This window comes from Hirundo rustica, chromosome 3, assembly GCF_015227805.2.
Source record: "Hirundo rustica isolate bHirRus1 chromosome 3, bHirRus1.pri.v3, whole genome shotgun sequence".
NCBI classification, from domain to species: domain Eukaryota; kingdom Metazoa; phylum Chordata; class Aves; order Passeriformes; family Hirundinidae; genus Hirundo; species Hirundo rustica.
Genome location: NC_053452.1, coordinates 53,851,169 through 53,865,843, shown reverse-complemented (window position 1 = coordinate 53,865,843; position 14,675 = coordinate 53,851,169). Strand labels below are relative to the sequence as shown.

Genomic DNA, 14,675 nt, shown 5'->3' with positions numbered 1-14,675 from the left:
GAGAAAGTAGTGAGAGTTCCTTCCAGTAGCCCACATTTTGTCTTGGAAGAAACCCTTTATTCGGCTGCATGTGGATTTACCACACTGAAGCCCTGTTAAGAGAACTGGTAATAAATGAGGATCATCGCGCTCTCTCCCATGGTCCCAGGCCAGGAAATGAGCTTCCTGCACGTAAGAGGGAGGCACAAACACAGCCCCCACTTGGTAATGTAAATACACCTCTGATTGAGTAATGTGAGGAAGAGGATATCCTGTAGGATTTTTATTTTCAATGGATGTCTTCCCATTTCCTTCTCAAGTCAGATAAGCAAGTTTCTTCTGCCATGTCACTAAGCAAGCAACAAGGGGCAACTTGCCATGAAAATGCATCTTCTCAGTCTCCTTTGGTCCTGGGTCTATTTCCTCAAGAAATACGGGGTATATATTTTTATTTCTCCCTGAATGACCATCTAGGCAGAATGAATGCAATTCAAACTACTTCTCAGTTCAAGTTCCAGCTTCACATGAAGCACATACACAAACATAAGTGATCCCATGCACAGTTTAAAAGCAAATCAGTGTCTTGAGGGTCCACAACGTCATGAACAAGACCAGCAAATTAAGCAGGAGTACCTAAGGAGGCACTTTTGGAAATGTTGATCTCAATTTCTTTGTGCTTCATTTCCTGCTTTTGTATAAGAAATACAAACACGTGCCTTGCCTTGGTATTATAAGAAATGATGTGTCATGCTTGTAAGACTGGATTCAGGCCCTCGGAAGAAAGACAATGGAACATAAGAAATACTATCTTTAGCAGGAACTTATAAGGTACTAGTTTTTAAAAAAATAGTTGAAAAATTATACATGCATTATTCTTTAACAGCATAACAATTTAACACATGCTAATAGATTGTGAAAGTTTAGGGAATTTCTGTATACACAGCTTATGAATGGTCATTACTCTGAAGAACTTGTTGCATAAAAAATCACGTACCTGTCCAGGAGAAGCTGCAGAACATTCAGGAGTCATAAACTAGAAATAACTGTTTTAGCAATATGATAAAAATACTGGGAAAGCTGAAGGAAATGGGAAGCAATGAAGGAGATATCACACTGAGGGGATTTTTTTTTTTTTTTTAATTGCAATAGTATAAGAAATAGTGGGGAGGCTGTTGCACGGTATGTGGGAAAATGAAAGGAAAGATTGAAAAAAGGAGAGAATGAAGGATTTGAAGATCTCAGAAATCTCTTCAAAACTTCAGCTGGCATCTGGAATGATGAAGACACCAGAGAAAATGGCTTATTTTTCTTTTTTTGTGCAAATAAAGTTTGTTTTTGAAGTCTCACTGTCAAACCATGGAGCTCCTTGCTATAACTGTCAGCGGTTTAAAATGTCAAGCAGTGTACTTCTAAGAGTTCAGGGGAGTCTGCTGAAAACACTTTAGGAGACTAGAGTTGGTTTTATTGCCTACAGCCTTGGACGACAGTAGACACAGGGCTTGCACTGTAGCAGTGAATCTAAAGAGCTCACAGAAGCTCACTGGACTCTAATTAGACTCAAGTTTAGGAAACCACAACATCAAATGTTTGAATCCCAAACCAGAAGTTTGGGATTTTTGTAGAGAAAGTCAGTTGGACTAGAGCAGTGGCACAAAGACACACACACACACATATATATATGCAGGGTGGCATTCAGTTTTCTAAACATGATGTCTACAGTCACTTCAGATGCCACAGGGTTTTGCAGCTGTCTGCACAGGGATGACAAATACGATACCAAACCTTCTGGGAGAGCAGCCAGGACACCCCAGAGCATTCCAGGTGGCCCCAAACAACTATGTTTGGCTAACTAAAGCCCAGCCTTCAATATACCTCTTTTTCAGACAGAATATACTTCAATCACAGCATTTGATTTCAGACCATCCTTCCAGCCTTGTCAGCGGAGAAGTGAAGGAGCAGAGAAGCCCCTATGAAGGCAGGGGTCGCAGAGCTGATCCTTGTTCTTCTGCTGGGCATGGCTACATCTGCTTCTCCCCCAAACTTCTGTCCCCACTAAGACAAGATTTGTTTCATAATTCAGGTCACTGGCTACCAGGAGGACAGGAAGATTTTCCAATATATTTGAGGATATGTATAGCAAACAAATCAGCTGTGTATCTTAGGTTCAAGACAGAAGCTGAACAAGGTTTGATTTTTCCTTGCAAAGGATCAAACGGTTTTTCTTTATGTCAGATACTCTGCCTAAACAATCCCTGCCATCTAACAAGTTCAAAGAGGTTTTCAAATGCTACCCTGCAAAACCATCACAGTGTCTTCTACTATTTGCCACCAAAGGGCCACAGACATACCTGCTGATGTTTCTCTGAATTTTTCACTAGTCTTCTTCTTCCGCCATTTCCAAGGTTTAAAGATTTTGCCAATGTTGGAGAGTTTGCCCTTCCTCTTGAAGGGGGGGGTTTGGGATCCTGGGGCTGGTCCATCCGAGTTAGCAATTGAAGCTTTGTCCAAACCGTCAACTGTATAAAGAAAAGAAATAAAAATAACTGAAGGACGGAAAACAAAAGAGTTGTTTACCCAGCAGCTAAACTCCTCCACTACCAGATTGCAAAAGGCTGTGTGTGCATCAGCATGGATTTTTCCTGTTCCAGAAGGTGGACCTGGGCTTCACTGCTTCCCAGCACCTCAACCGTAGCTGTCCAGAACTTGCTTCTCGTGATGCTCATCTGCCGTATTTGCACAAGCCAGTGGTGTACTGTCACTACGGGAGAATTTCTTTGAACATATGTTTGGGTGACTTTTTCCCAGTCCTTGGTGAAGTTGAATAACTAGCTATCACCATACGGAAAACAAAACCCTTGCAATGTGAAAATGTAAACAGTTTCTTCTGGGTAAAAACAAACCCTGAAGATAACTGTTCTGGCAGTGGTTTGGGAACAGGTCTGTTTGATATCCCTGGTAATGAGCCCATCCCAGCACAGCCTGCCATGAGTCAGGTTTCTTATTAACAAAGCATATTTAACAATAAGCTTTTGAACTGGAGCCAAAACTTAAAGAAGGATTTATTTACAGCAAAAACATATTGAATTATATGAAAGCCAACACTTAGCATCAACGGCCAAACTTTGAATCAAATTAAGACTCATCCCACAACATGCTGCAGCATACAGTTAAAATAAACTACCCTGAGAAATCTACCATTATTTATTTCTATTCAAGAATGAAAGTTTCTTAAAGCCTTTCATTTGTAGTCCTGAAAACACTTCTAGTGTGCTGAATTTTACTCCTATGAGCAATGAAGTAACTGCCATTACTTAGAAACACAAAAATTAATCATGGGCTTAACTGTTTGTGGCATATAGGCTCTGTAATTGCTTCCATTCAGCTAAACATTCTAATTATAACCAATTCGGAACAGAGTTGATGCCACTCTGAACAGTAGTAATGATAATCATAGATCATTAAATCAGAAATGCTATTCAAAGAAAGAAATATCAATGTCCCCATTTTACAGATGGAAAATATGGGGAACAGAATTGTTAAGTGCTTAATTTTATGTTTGCCAAATAGCTTCCTGAATCCTGGTCCTGTGTCCTAGCTGCTAAAAAGATACATATTCAGCCACAAAACTTTGTGGTGCAATCTTATTATTTTGTTTCTCGGAAAAATGACATTTAATGAGTCCTATATTCGTCCTAGGCTTTAGATTAATCCAGGATGCTAAAAAAAATAATAAAAAAATCTTTTCTGTGAGAAAGCTGATGTAATGTAAACAGAGTCCAAGAAACTTTATTTCCAATGTTTTGAAATGTAGCACTGGGAAGAAAGATTCATTGTATAACTTCATTGAAGTCTATGAAGTTAAAACTAGTGATAAACTTCCTCACCTCTGTGCCCCAGAGAGCGAGGTGAACCTTAGAGAGATTTAAAATGAGACTGCCTTAAAATGAAGCAGCTGCCCCCCAACACACCCCGAGAAGCCAGGTGAGAGGTGAGGGATGAGAAGATCACCAAAGGCAGTGAGCAGCTCTGCAGAGAGGCACAGGGCAGCACAAGGAGCCCTGTAGGCGTGCCTTGCCTCCAATTAGGGATTGCATTTTTGTCCGGGCTTACAGGCATTGCCTATGGAGTGCAGTCCCCTACGGCATACAGAGGCCTCTGCTGGCAACTGTGGATCTAAGGGAGAATTACAGTTATCTGGAGTGTTTGTACAAAGACAAGAGAGCAAAATTTACCTTTGCAATTCCAGGTGACATAAGAAGGGATCAGGGCCACAGTTTGCAGCCAGGAAAAGCCAGGTAAGGGGTAAGGAAAACACTACCAGAAGCTGGGTAATGCGGCACTGGAACAGGTCCTGGGAGGATTTGAAGGTTCAGCCAGGCAAACCTCCAAAGCTCCTTCTGGGGCTGACCTCCCCTACTGTCAGGAAAAGTCCTGCTCCAAGTAACCTCCCGGGTCCCTCCCGGTCAAGACTCCCATGGCACTGAGGGATGAGGAAACACACGGTTTCTCTGTGAAATCAGCACTAGTAAATTCAAATACTCAGAAGTGAAGTCATGAAGAAAAGAGACCAGGATCTGTTGGCTGTAGAGTTTTGTCCTGGGACAGGAGCCAGGCATTATCTCACTGGCAGAAGCAGTGAGGTATCAGCTCAGTGAAGTGAGAAGCTACCCACCCTTGAGGCAGCAGGACAAAACCTGTACTCTTCTCTCCAGAGGCTCAGAAAGGCTGGGCTACTGGTGTGAAGAGCCTGCATTCTGGTGATAGACAGCATGGTCTTATAAGCACTAGAATGCTGATCCTTTCAAATCCTCCTGAGTCATGGGGTACAGCCTACTGCAGGAGACCACTTTCACAAAAACCTCATCTAGATTTTTTTGCCCTGTCCCTACCAGCAGAAATGGTGGAAGATTAGGGCTCCAATAGCTCCCCACAGAGAAATACAGACTTGTATGGGCCTCTGTTCTGCCCTCTGCTGAAAACTGGTCACTCCAAAGCAATGATATTCATCCTAGCTAACAGAAATCTCTCTGCTTCAAACTGAGCAAATACATGGAATCCATGGTCAATAATTCTATTCAAGAAGATAGAAATGTTTGAAAACAGATGTCAACATTAACTCCTTCTGACAATAAAAGGCAAGGAGTTGATTTACTTAGTGAATTCAACAAGTGTTCAAAATTGGGAACTTACTAATCCACGGACCTTGTACCAATTCCCTCATTTGAAATATGTATTTGAAAAGAAGGAATAAGCATAGCCAGATATCACAGACTAACTTTAGAAATAATCTAAGAAAAAGTAATATGTCTAGAAAAAAGAACTAATATATAGTCAAAAGCACATATATTATGAGTATACATATATGTTCAAAAGCTAGCACATTTTATCAACTAATAAACTATTTAGGAAAAAACACCACAATTTCAGCAATGATATTTCAGAACATTTATGGAAAGAACTTTACAAAAGTTATTACTCCTCTTGTTTGAAACACTCCACAGGAAACCGATGCTTCAGATGCACACTACTTAAGAATAAAGCGGTGTGTTTTTCTCCTCAGAGAACTTATCTACCTTCTATTAATCATTATGAACATTATCCATATTCATCGTGGGGAAAAGAAATATCTTAGCTTTCCGAGGTTTAGAGGAGCTTGCTGATTTGTAATACTCTTCTATTTGTATATGTAGTGTCTTGAATCCTTGTCTTCTTCCCACCGCCTTCAAAAAGCCAGTGAGTCACTTCATTGCCTTCAGTAAACATTGTTAGTAAGTTTGACACTAGGACTTCTGGCTACAGTACCTGCATAGTTCACATGACCATATTCCAGTCCTCTGTCCTAGGCAGAGATTTTCCAGCTGCAGGATCAGCCAGGTGCACGAGAAGGACAAGAAGTGAGGATATGAATCCTGCACATCAATGTCACATGACGAGGAGCTCTTGCTGCAAAAGGCCAGCAACAAGGCTAGCAGAGACACCTCAAAGCTAAATCGTGCCACAGGGGCTGTCAATGAGATGAAATGCACAAAAAGGACAGCCTCTCCTCAAGCTTGTGGGCAGCCAGAGAAGATTAGCTAAGTCTGTGGATGACCCTGACTTTCCTACAAAAGCTTAGAGTTTTGAGCCTGAACATGTCTTATCCCAGGAAGGCTACTTGCAATAAGCAGCACTGATCTCTGTAGCTGCTGAGGAAACGCTTTACTGCTGTGAAGGATCCCCAGAGATGCTGTGTGGCTGAGGCAGGCATGTGAAATCATCACAGTCTTCCCGGGGCATGGTACACTTCAACACTAAAACGTCAGCACTGGCACAGGCCAAGACTTTCTTCAGATAAGAACTTACAACTAACTTTATAAGAGCAAAATGCAACAGAAGAACGACCCAACAGATAATTTCAAGCAAGTCTAATATCAATTCCTGTGAAGTAAAGTGTATTTCTGCTGGCTCCAGGCCTTGTGATCTGGGATGCAGCAACACCACTTTTTAAAAGCTTTGACTTAAAGAAATTAATGATCAAAACAAAAGAAGACTGTATTTATGACATTAGATATTCTGTATTTTTTACTTCTGTGTATTTCCTCTCTTGGCAGTAAAAATGAAAAGCCAGCAGAAGAATCTAACCTGCACTCCCCTATACAACTGAATTAATCCAATCCTGCTGGAGTACCGGTATATATTTAAGGGATTCTTTCTCACATCACAGCTGTTAAGTACAAGATATTACCAGCAGAACATCAAGATCTCTTCTTTCCCCACCATGCTGCACCTCTCATGCTGCAATCCCTTCTCTCACCCACATCAACCGAGGCTCACCCACCTGTACCGCAACTCTGCTCTGGATCCTTGTCATACAGAAAGGTTAAGAGTGGCAAGACAAAGGAAAACTCCTCTTCCTATTGCTAGACAACATAATCAAGAGCCAAAAAGGCACACAGTCAAGTGCCCCACTGGTATCAAGGCACTAAGGCAGCACTGGTGCCTAACACTCTCACTAGCAATAGCTCTCTTGCAGTATCACATCACTCTTAGAGCATGTGAGGAAAACCTTTTCATCCTGTCAGAATACAGGTGACTCAGGGTATTGCCTAACCATGAATGAATTGAGAAATGCAGCACAAGGTGCCTTGGCCCCAGTTCAGAGTTACTCTACATGTGGATTTGGATACAACTTCTGTGCTTATTAACTACCAGTTAGCTAGTGCACTTATTGTTTTCTCTTCCTCTCACTGTATCCTGCTGCCTCGAAGGGATGTGCTGCAAAAGTCATCGTGGTTTATTGAGACCTCAAAATCTCTTCTAACAACAGGATTTTCTATACCACCTTGCCAGAGGGCACAGAGGTGGAAACCACGGGTTTTATGCCAGCAAAATGAACATGTTTTTGCAGCTGCCTATTATCCCCAATTAGCCATAAGTCATCAACTTGCTGTAGAGTATAAGCTGCTTATTCCTTGAGTTTACTGGCAAACTTCAAGACACTGCATGACAAAAGGTCTGACGTAGTCATTAAAAATCAGAAGTCATTCTGACACTATAAATGTCATTTTCAAGACATGTCTCAAATCATTACTTTTCCTGACTCGAACCAGATGGAATTTTGTTTTTTCTTTCTCACAATTTTGTTTTGTGGGTGTTTTTGTTTTGGTTTGGATTTTTGTTATTGTTGGGGTTTTTTATTGACATGGAAGGGAAAAAAAATACAGCTAATCCACGGTGGATAAACTGATAAATGGGAGAGATACAATCTTCCTCCAGGCAGCACAATGAACTGGCATTTGCATGCTTGTGCTTTGCCATACATCTGGAGTTTAACTTTGGAGAAACTCTGTCATGAGCTAATTTACTTGATTGTGTTTTAATTAAGTGAAAGGAAAAAGCCGAAGTTCAAGTGTGGGCGGCAGAGTGGTAGTTTCCATATGGAACTGCCAATATTGCCAAATGTTAATTGGACCTCCTGCTGGCAATGAGCTAAACAGGCTGGGTGGTGGCTACTTCACAGGGATGCTGGCTGCTGCCCTGGAAGAGCCAGAGGGAATCCTCCTAGGATAACCACAGCAGGTATATGGTGGCCTGAATACCTCCAGGTTTCTACAAGGATAAACACACAAATGCCTTTGGGGTTGTTGGAATCACACTTGGATCAGCAGTGCCAAAGTCCAGAAAGGGCTTCAAGTCTGAACCCTGCAACTCCACTGCTTCCACAAGCAAAATGTTACCTTGCTGCAGAAAATCAAACACGGCAAGAGAGGAAAATTCAGCTCAGAAGATCACATTCTGTTCTGCCTGTGATGAGCCCCTGCCTAAGCTCTGCAAAGAGCACAGGTACTGCTACACAGGTACTCCAAAGGAAAAGAGGGAAGCATGTGCTTTCCTGAAAGTGATAGCATGGATGCTCAGGGCTCCACGTTTCAAAGAGCTGTGTGGCTCAGAGGGATGCTCAGCCACACTGTTCTTTTCTGCAGTGTGCAGAAAAGGAACATGATCAAAGTCACAAACAATTATGCATTTATTCTAGATCTCACTTTCTTAGCTGTACACCTGGGATTAACTGGATGAAGGCCTGGAAAAGCTTATTTAGCTATCTGTCTCTTAGAATGACCTACTCCTATAAGACACTGATCCATAGCAAGCAAGCAGGGACCTGACCTGGGTTTCCTACTAATTATACAAGAAACAGGACAAAAACCAGGGTTAACTTTAGGGCTTGACATGTGCTTGCTGCGTCACTGGGGCAAAGCGCAAAAAATGTTGCTTTTCTTTTTTTCCTGGTCACAATAACCACCTCAACTTAAGTGCTGTTGGTTGGTTTGTTAGGTTACAGGCCATCATTACCACAAATTGTCTCTTGCTAGTGCATCCCAAATGCAGATAACACCTTTGTAACATCCAGCTTCAGTGTTGCTTCACATTTTAGTTTTCACTCCCATGGGTTAATTCTACAGAAAAAAAAAAGCAAAGTTATGATAGTGGGACACTCTGTAGACACTAGAAATACCAAAGGAAACAGAGCCACTGTTTCCCCAGCCTCACTAAATTACACATCCCGTGCAGGAACCTCATGGTTCAGAGCTCATCTGCTCCATCTACACTGGCAGCTGAGCTGGGTGTGTTCTTCAGCGCATTGAGCACTGCAGTCAGACCTCTACAGTCACACCACTTCTCTTCTCAACTGTTTCTTATGACAAAACACACCAGGGATTCTCTTAAGGCCTGAAAAAAAAATAAAGATCTGACCCATGCTTGAAATATGCCCACAAACGTGTGTTTGTAAATTAATTATTTACATTTTGGCAACATGCAGTCCTTATTGGAATGGCTACACAGCTTCTTATTCCTCTTCAATAAAATGTTTAACTCCTACACTTCCAGCTTCCTCAAGAAGGAACAAGCAAACGCTCAGCCATCTTCTTACACAGGTTTGAAAGCAATCTAGCTGAAAACCTTCTTGCTACCTCCTCTCTCACCCTGGACACAGCTGGCTCCAACCAGAAGGAAAGGGATCAGAGGTTTAACGCAGGCTGCTTATTCTTTTAACCTCAATGCCAGTACTTGAGAAAAAATCAGCAAATGGAAAGTTTCTAGACAGTTACATTTTCCAGATATATGAAGCATCATATCAAAGGTCAAAGCAACTCCTCCACAAAAAACAGGGGAAAAAAAATCCAGGCACAATAATAGATGTGGGAGGACAGAAAAAACAACAACTAAAAGCAGTGTACATAAAAGAGCAACCAAACTACTTTGAGCAACTGAGCTGCTAATTGAAGATTAATGCTTCTTGTGTCTGAATACTGAGGGATAAATCTCCTTGGAGTACAGTGGTATATATTTCTATTTACATATTATTTTTATTTACATATATTTTCTATGTCTAGTTTCTATTTTTTTTTTGGATGATTTTGTAATTTCACCTAAAAGTAAGCTGCATGTACTCATCTTATTAAATTCTGTATTGGTATTTTAAAACATCACATCTGAAAACCAGAACTGCAAAACTTGAAATACTTCTTTACTGACTTTTTTTGGCGTAGCCTTAATATGGGGGAGAAAAATAACTGTAATAAATTTACGATGAATCATTTTAGCTGCAGGCAAGTGGTAAATCTCCGCAGCAGATATTGGCTAGAAGTGTGAAAATAAACTAAAGCACCTGTGGCCCTTCTCCTGCGTGGTGATAAAGAGGAATTAAAAACAACCACCTTTGCAGTAGTTAATAGGTGTGTTTTACTGATCCTGAGGTAAAACTGGGTGAGGAGAGTCACAGGAAAGCCTCCCCAGCTAGCAGCAATTTACTCTCCATCTGCCCCAAACAGGCCAGGAGCCCCTGATGGCTGGTTTTAGCAGCAGCAGCACCTGCTGAGGCAAGAGAAGGCAGGGAAGGATCCCCAGTGCCAGCTGACTGAGAGGAAAGATGGGGCGGGTATGTCACACCCTCAGGTGGCCCCAGCTACTCACTGTCCACTCTACCTAGCAAAACAGTAAAAGCATGGCCAAACTTCCTCTGGGATGTTTACAGCTCCTGTCCCCTCCATCTCTAAGCAAGCTTAAGGGTCTCACAGGTCTCAGGTGGCTTGCTCCTCTGGAGGTGTACATCATCCCAAAGGAGATGCTGTAGGATGTTAGGAGATTATTCTGCTAACTCACCTACTCTGCATCACTGGATAAAAGACTCAGCTGCTGATCCCTCTCCAATGCCTTTCAGCCCTGCCTCCAATACGCCTGGAAAGAGAGAGGCATTTCCCTGAAGATCTCTGGCTGTGTCCCCAGAAGGCACCAACACTGCAGGCAGAGGCAGCAGGCAGGTACAGCTTTACAGAGATGCTGCCCACACAAGTGGGCTTGCAGACACCTCAGCCTGTGATTTTGCACCACCATAACAGAAACCCTAGATGAACCACCAGCCATGCTGGTGACCATTTGTAAAGCCGCACGTTATCACTGCACTGAAACAAGAGAAAAATAGCCTTTTGTCTGCACTTCTAAAACTGAGTCAGCTCTTACCACTGAGCTGGGGCAGGAACAGAACAGGAGTGAAGGGGAGAGAAGTCTGTGAAGAGAGGGAAGAGGTCTGCCAGGAGCTGATCACCTGAGCTCACTGCCAACAGCTGCGAGAGGGGCTCTGATGCCTTGAACACATCCAGTGCTGAAGCAATGACCACCTGAAATGCTAACATCATCAGCTGTTTTCCTCTTCAGCACAAAAAGTTGGGGAACCCGCTCCAACTCATTCCAGGCCATCCAGTGCCCTTGCCAAACACACTGGCATATTCTGTATGAACATTACACATGTTTTTCCCTTTATTATTACTATATTTAACCAAATATTGCACAATTAACATGTTTATACATCTAAAAGCAGGTCTGCTTTTGTGGGCTCCCATTCCAATGCTTCCCCACTCCTGAGTGCTGTGACAAGGAGTTCACGATCTACGAATAACAGAACATTCACATACCCAAAACCTTAGGAGCAATTTGATCAGTCATGTAATCAAATGCCTGGGACAGGACAGCCCAGAGCTCACTGTGCTGCCTTCAAAGAGCAACATGTTTTTCTGTGCTGGCACCACTTCAACACCTTTTTTTCTAATACAGGAAACAGCATATTGCACTTGTCCAAATGTGTGCAAGTCAGCCTCAAAGCAAATAGTCTCTTTCGTGACCTTGCTGGCCTCAGAACCCTGCCAGGGAGGTCAAGAACACTTTTAAACCCAACCAGCAAATTTCTGATTGTTGCTGTCATTGCAAATATTTGTACAGGCTTTTAGCTCTGCTGTCTTTGTAGAGAGAACTGTGTTTATTTTTAAGTTCAGTTTTTAGCTGCCTTTAAAATTCTCATCTTTGTTGCTAGATACCAGCTTGAATAAACAATAATAGTAAAACTCCAAAATACTCACAACCTATTAATGACTAAACACATTCTTAGTTGAAATACTGATTTGCCAACTCTAAAACTACAGCCTGTAAAAATCATTCATATAATTCTGTATTTATAATATAATAATTCTTCATACAGTCTTAAGTCATCTTCTTTGCTATGAGGAAAAGGGAGTTGCCAAGTTGCAGCTGACTTTTATTCTGCACCATATTTCATTACCCTCTTCATCCCCAGCCACACAGCAAACAGCTGTTTTATTCCCTGTAGCTTGTTCTTTACTAGGGCCCTGGTGGGGAATATCAAGCACAAGCTGACGTATTTGTGAGTCTAGCAGCCCTTCTTTTGCCAGCTTAAACTCGGACACTCAGGGGCATGTTCGTGTCAAAGGACAAGTCTGTGCAACTGTGATGGGATTCAGTTTTACTTTAAAAATCAGTAGGGTCCCTTTCCTACGCAATCAAGAAACAGTAATTCCATCAAGCAAGGTGATGGCACTGTAAATCACTACAGTAGAACCCAATGGAACTGCAGAACCATCTTCATGAAGGTTTGAGGCTATATTCATACATATTTTTTAACTTCAGTCTTTCCATGGAATCAGTGTTTATGGAAATGAGGCGCTGGTAATAAAAAAACCTTTATTTGGAACAAATTACAAATGAGAAAGCTGCTGCCCTTCAGCTCATTGCGCTGGGATGCTGGGCTGGAGCCTGCCCAGCTCACAGTGCACGCAGGGGCTTGTCACTTGTGGAGGTAGGGCTGGAAACCAGGATCACACTTCCCTGTGGGAGAGCCAGCAGCACTCTCCTTTTAGATCCAGGCATCAGCCCAGGACTAACCAGAGCACCAAGTACTCCTGGGAGGGAAAAGGGCTAAAGAAAGGGGCTTGTTGAAGCTTCAGCTGGGGAGATGCCATCTTGTTGTCAGAGAAGGCACTGAGAATATGCTTTGCAGTCCCACAGCAGATTCTTCCCTTAGGGGAAAACATCTACTCTGTAAGAGCATCATCAACATGGCAGACACATAATTGATACCTTCATTTCCCCACTTGCTTGCTCCTGATGTATTTGAGGCCTCCCCTTCTGCTCTGCTCTCTCTTAATAATGAATGACGGCATTATCGCGGTGCTTGAAGAGGGCTGGCCATAGATCAGAACCGCTCTGCTTAAAGAGTGGTATGGACAAACACCAGGAAGACCATTCTTGTTTCAGCTCCAAGTATAAAATGAAAGGCAATAGCTTGAACATCAGATTTCTGGTTTTTTTTATATATATATATATATATATATATATATATATAACCTATCCACAAGCCCTTATGAATCTGTTTGCAGCATGCCACTTTCTAACTTTCTCATTCAGACACTGGCATTTTAAGCAATCATAAAATATATCTTTGCTGTCCGTAGGCTAAAACAAAATGCCAACTTCACCTTTTATGTGACAGTTTAAACTGAACTGCTTTAGCTGGAGTTGGATGAGCATCCCTTGAGCCAGAAAGCAAGGACCAACAGGAAAAACACCAGACCCCATCTCCTCCCCACCAGCACTATACTACCACATGGCCTAACAATAGTCATTCAGTGCTTAGCTTCAGCACACAGAGTTTCAAAGGGCACCAGAGGAAATGCCTGTTTGCCTGTCAGGGGTACCTGAGCCCACCCAGTTACTCCAACATGCATCAATACATTGCTGTATGTGCAGGAAAACCATTCATTTTTCTAAGTGAAATTAGGAGTTAGCAGTCATCATAGCCCGATGAAACATTTTAAGTCTTCCAATTACCATTAAGACGCATTCAGGATGATTGTAAATCAGATAATATATTGATTTATTTACTTTGTACAAACCCTAATACAGACAGCAAGGATAATTTAGCCTATTTTAGCCAGATTCATGCGGACAGAGGTCACTCCAACTGTATGGAATGACACACTTCAATGTATTTTGTATTTTCTTTAAGACAGTCTTTAAACCTTTAAAAAATGTAGCTTTCATTTAAAAATATTTTATTATTCCTTATTTATTTAGAGATAAACCAGGCTACATGACCCTTGAGTAATTACAAGCCAGAATACCAAACACTGACATGAATTACTTAAAAAACTGAGTGAAACAGAAGCTGTTCTCGCAATTATCAGGTTTCTTTAGCTTTATAACTACAAGTGCTATGACACTGTTGATACAGATGAATTGAGCACAAAAGCTTTACTATTTAGCCACGTGCTTAAGAGCGCCATAATAAGACCTTGATTAAAACAAAAGAGGTGGTGCAAAAAAACTCCGAATGTGACTGGCAAGCCCTGGACCTATTGCTAGCAACTCCAAGCAGCACTGGAAATTCCAAATCCTTGTAAATAAAGTATGTACAGCATCAGTCTTCATAAAATTCATCTTTGGCATTATTTAAGCTCTATAAAGCTTTCTTTTTTAAACTACTACCAAATGTTTTCCTAGAGAGGGAACATTATGTGACGGAGTGCTCGCCTGTTACCATGGGTCCCTGGGAAAGCGAGCCATTTCTCAGGAAAGCCCACAGGAATACTTCAGAAATTCCTGCTTGCAATTTCTGCCTGAACTGACTGTTTCTCATCCTGGGCTTTTCTTCAACTCACCCAGCAGCTGATGCACCCAGCAAGGGAGAGAAGGGTCCGTTTATCTGCTCAGTTAACTAACAACAGACACTTAGTTAACGCATGGACAAAATGTCCCACAAAGGAACGAGCAATCACTGTTTCCACTGGTGCTACTTCCACAGGGTCTCACTCTGAAGGCTTGCCCAGAGGTGAGCAGTCCATCCTGGCAGGCAGGGCTTGCTTGGG

At 42.0% G+C, this 14,675-nt stretch overlaps 1 protein-coding gene across 6 annotated transcripts in view; it reads right to left on the bottom strand.

Moving 5' to 3' along the window:
• The window catches only part of PHACTR2 (phosphatase and actin regulator 2), a 133,180-nt gene that overhangs the window by 46,066 nt on the left and 72,439 nt on the right, over positions 1–14,675 (bottom strand). For all 6 annotated transcript variants that reach the window (XR_005699904.1, XM_040058259.2, XM_040058264.2 and 3 more), the window contains exon 2: positions 2,328–2,495. Coding sequence is in view for 5 of the 6 variants with exons in the window: in XM_040058259.2 (XP_039914193.1) it covers positions 2,328–2,495 (168 nt within the window). In the remaining variant the exon portion in view is untranslated. The remainder of the gene's footprint in view (positions 1–2,327; positions 2,496–14,675) is intronic.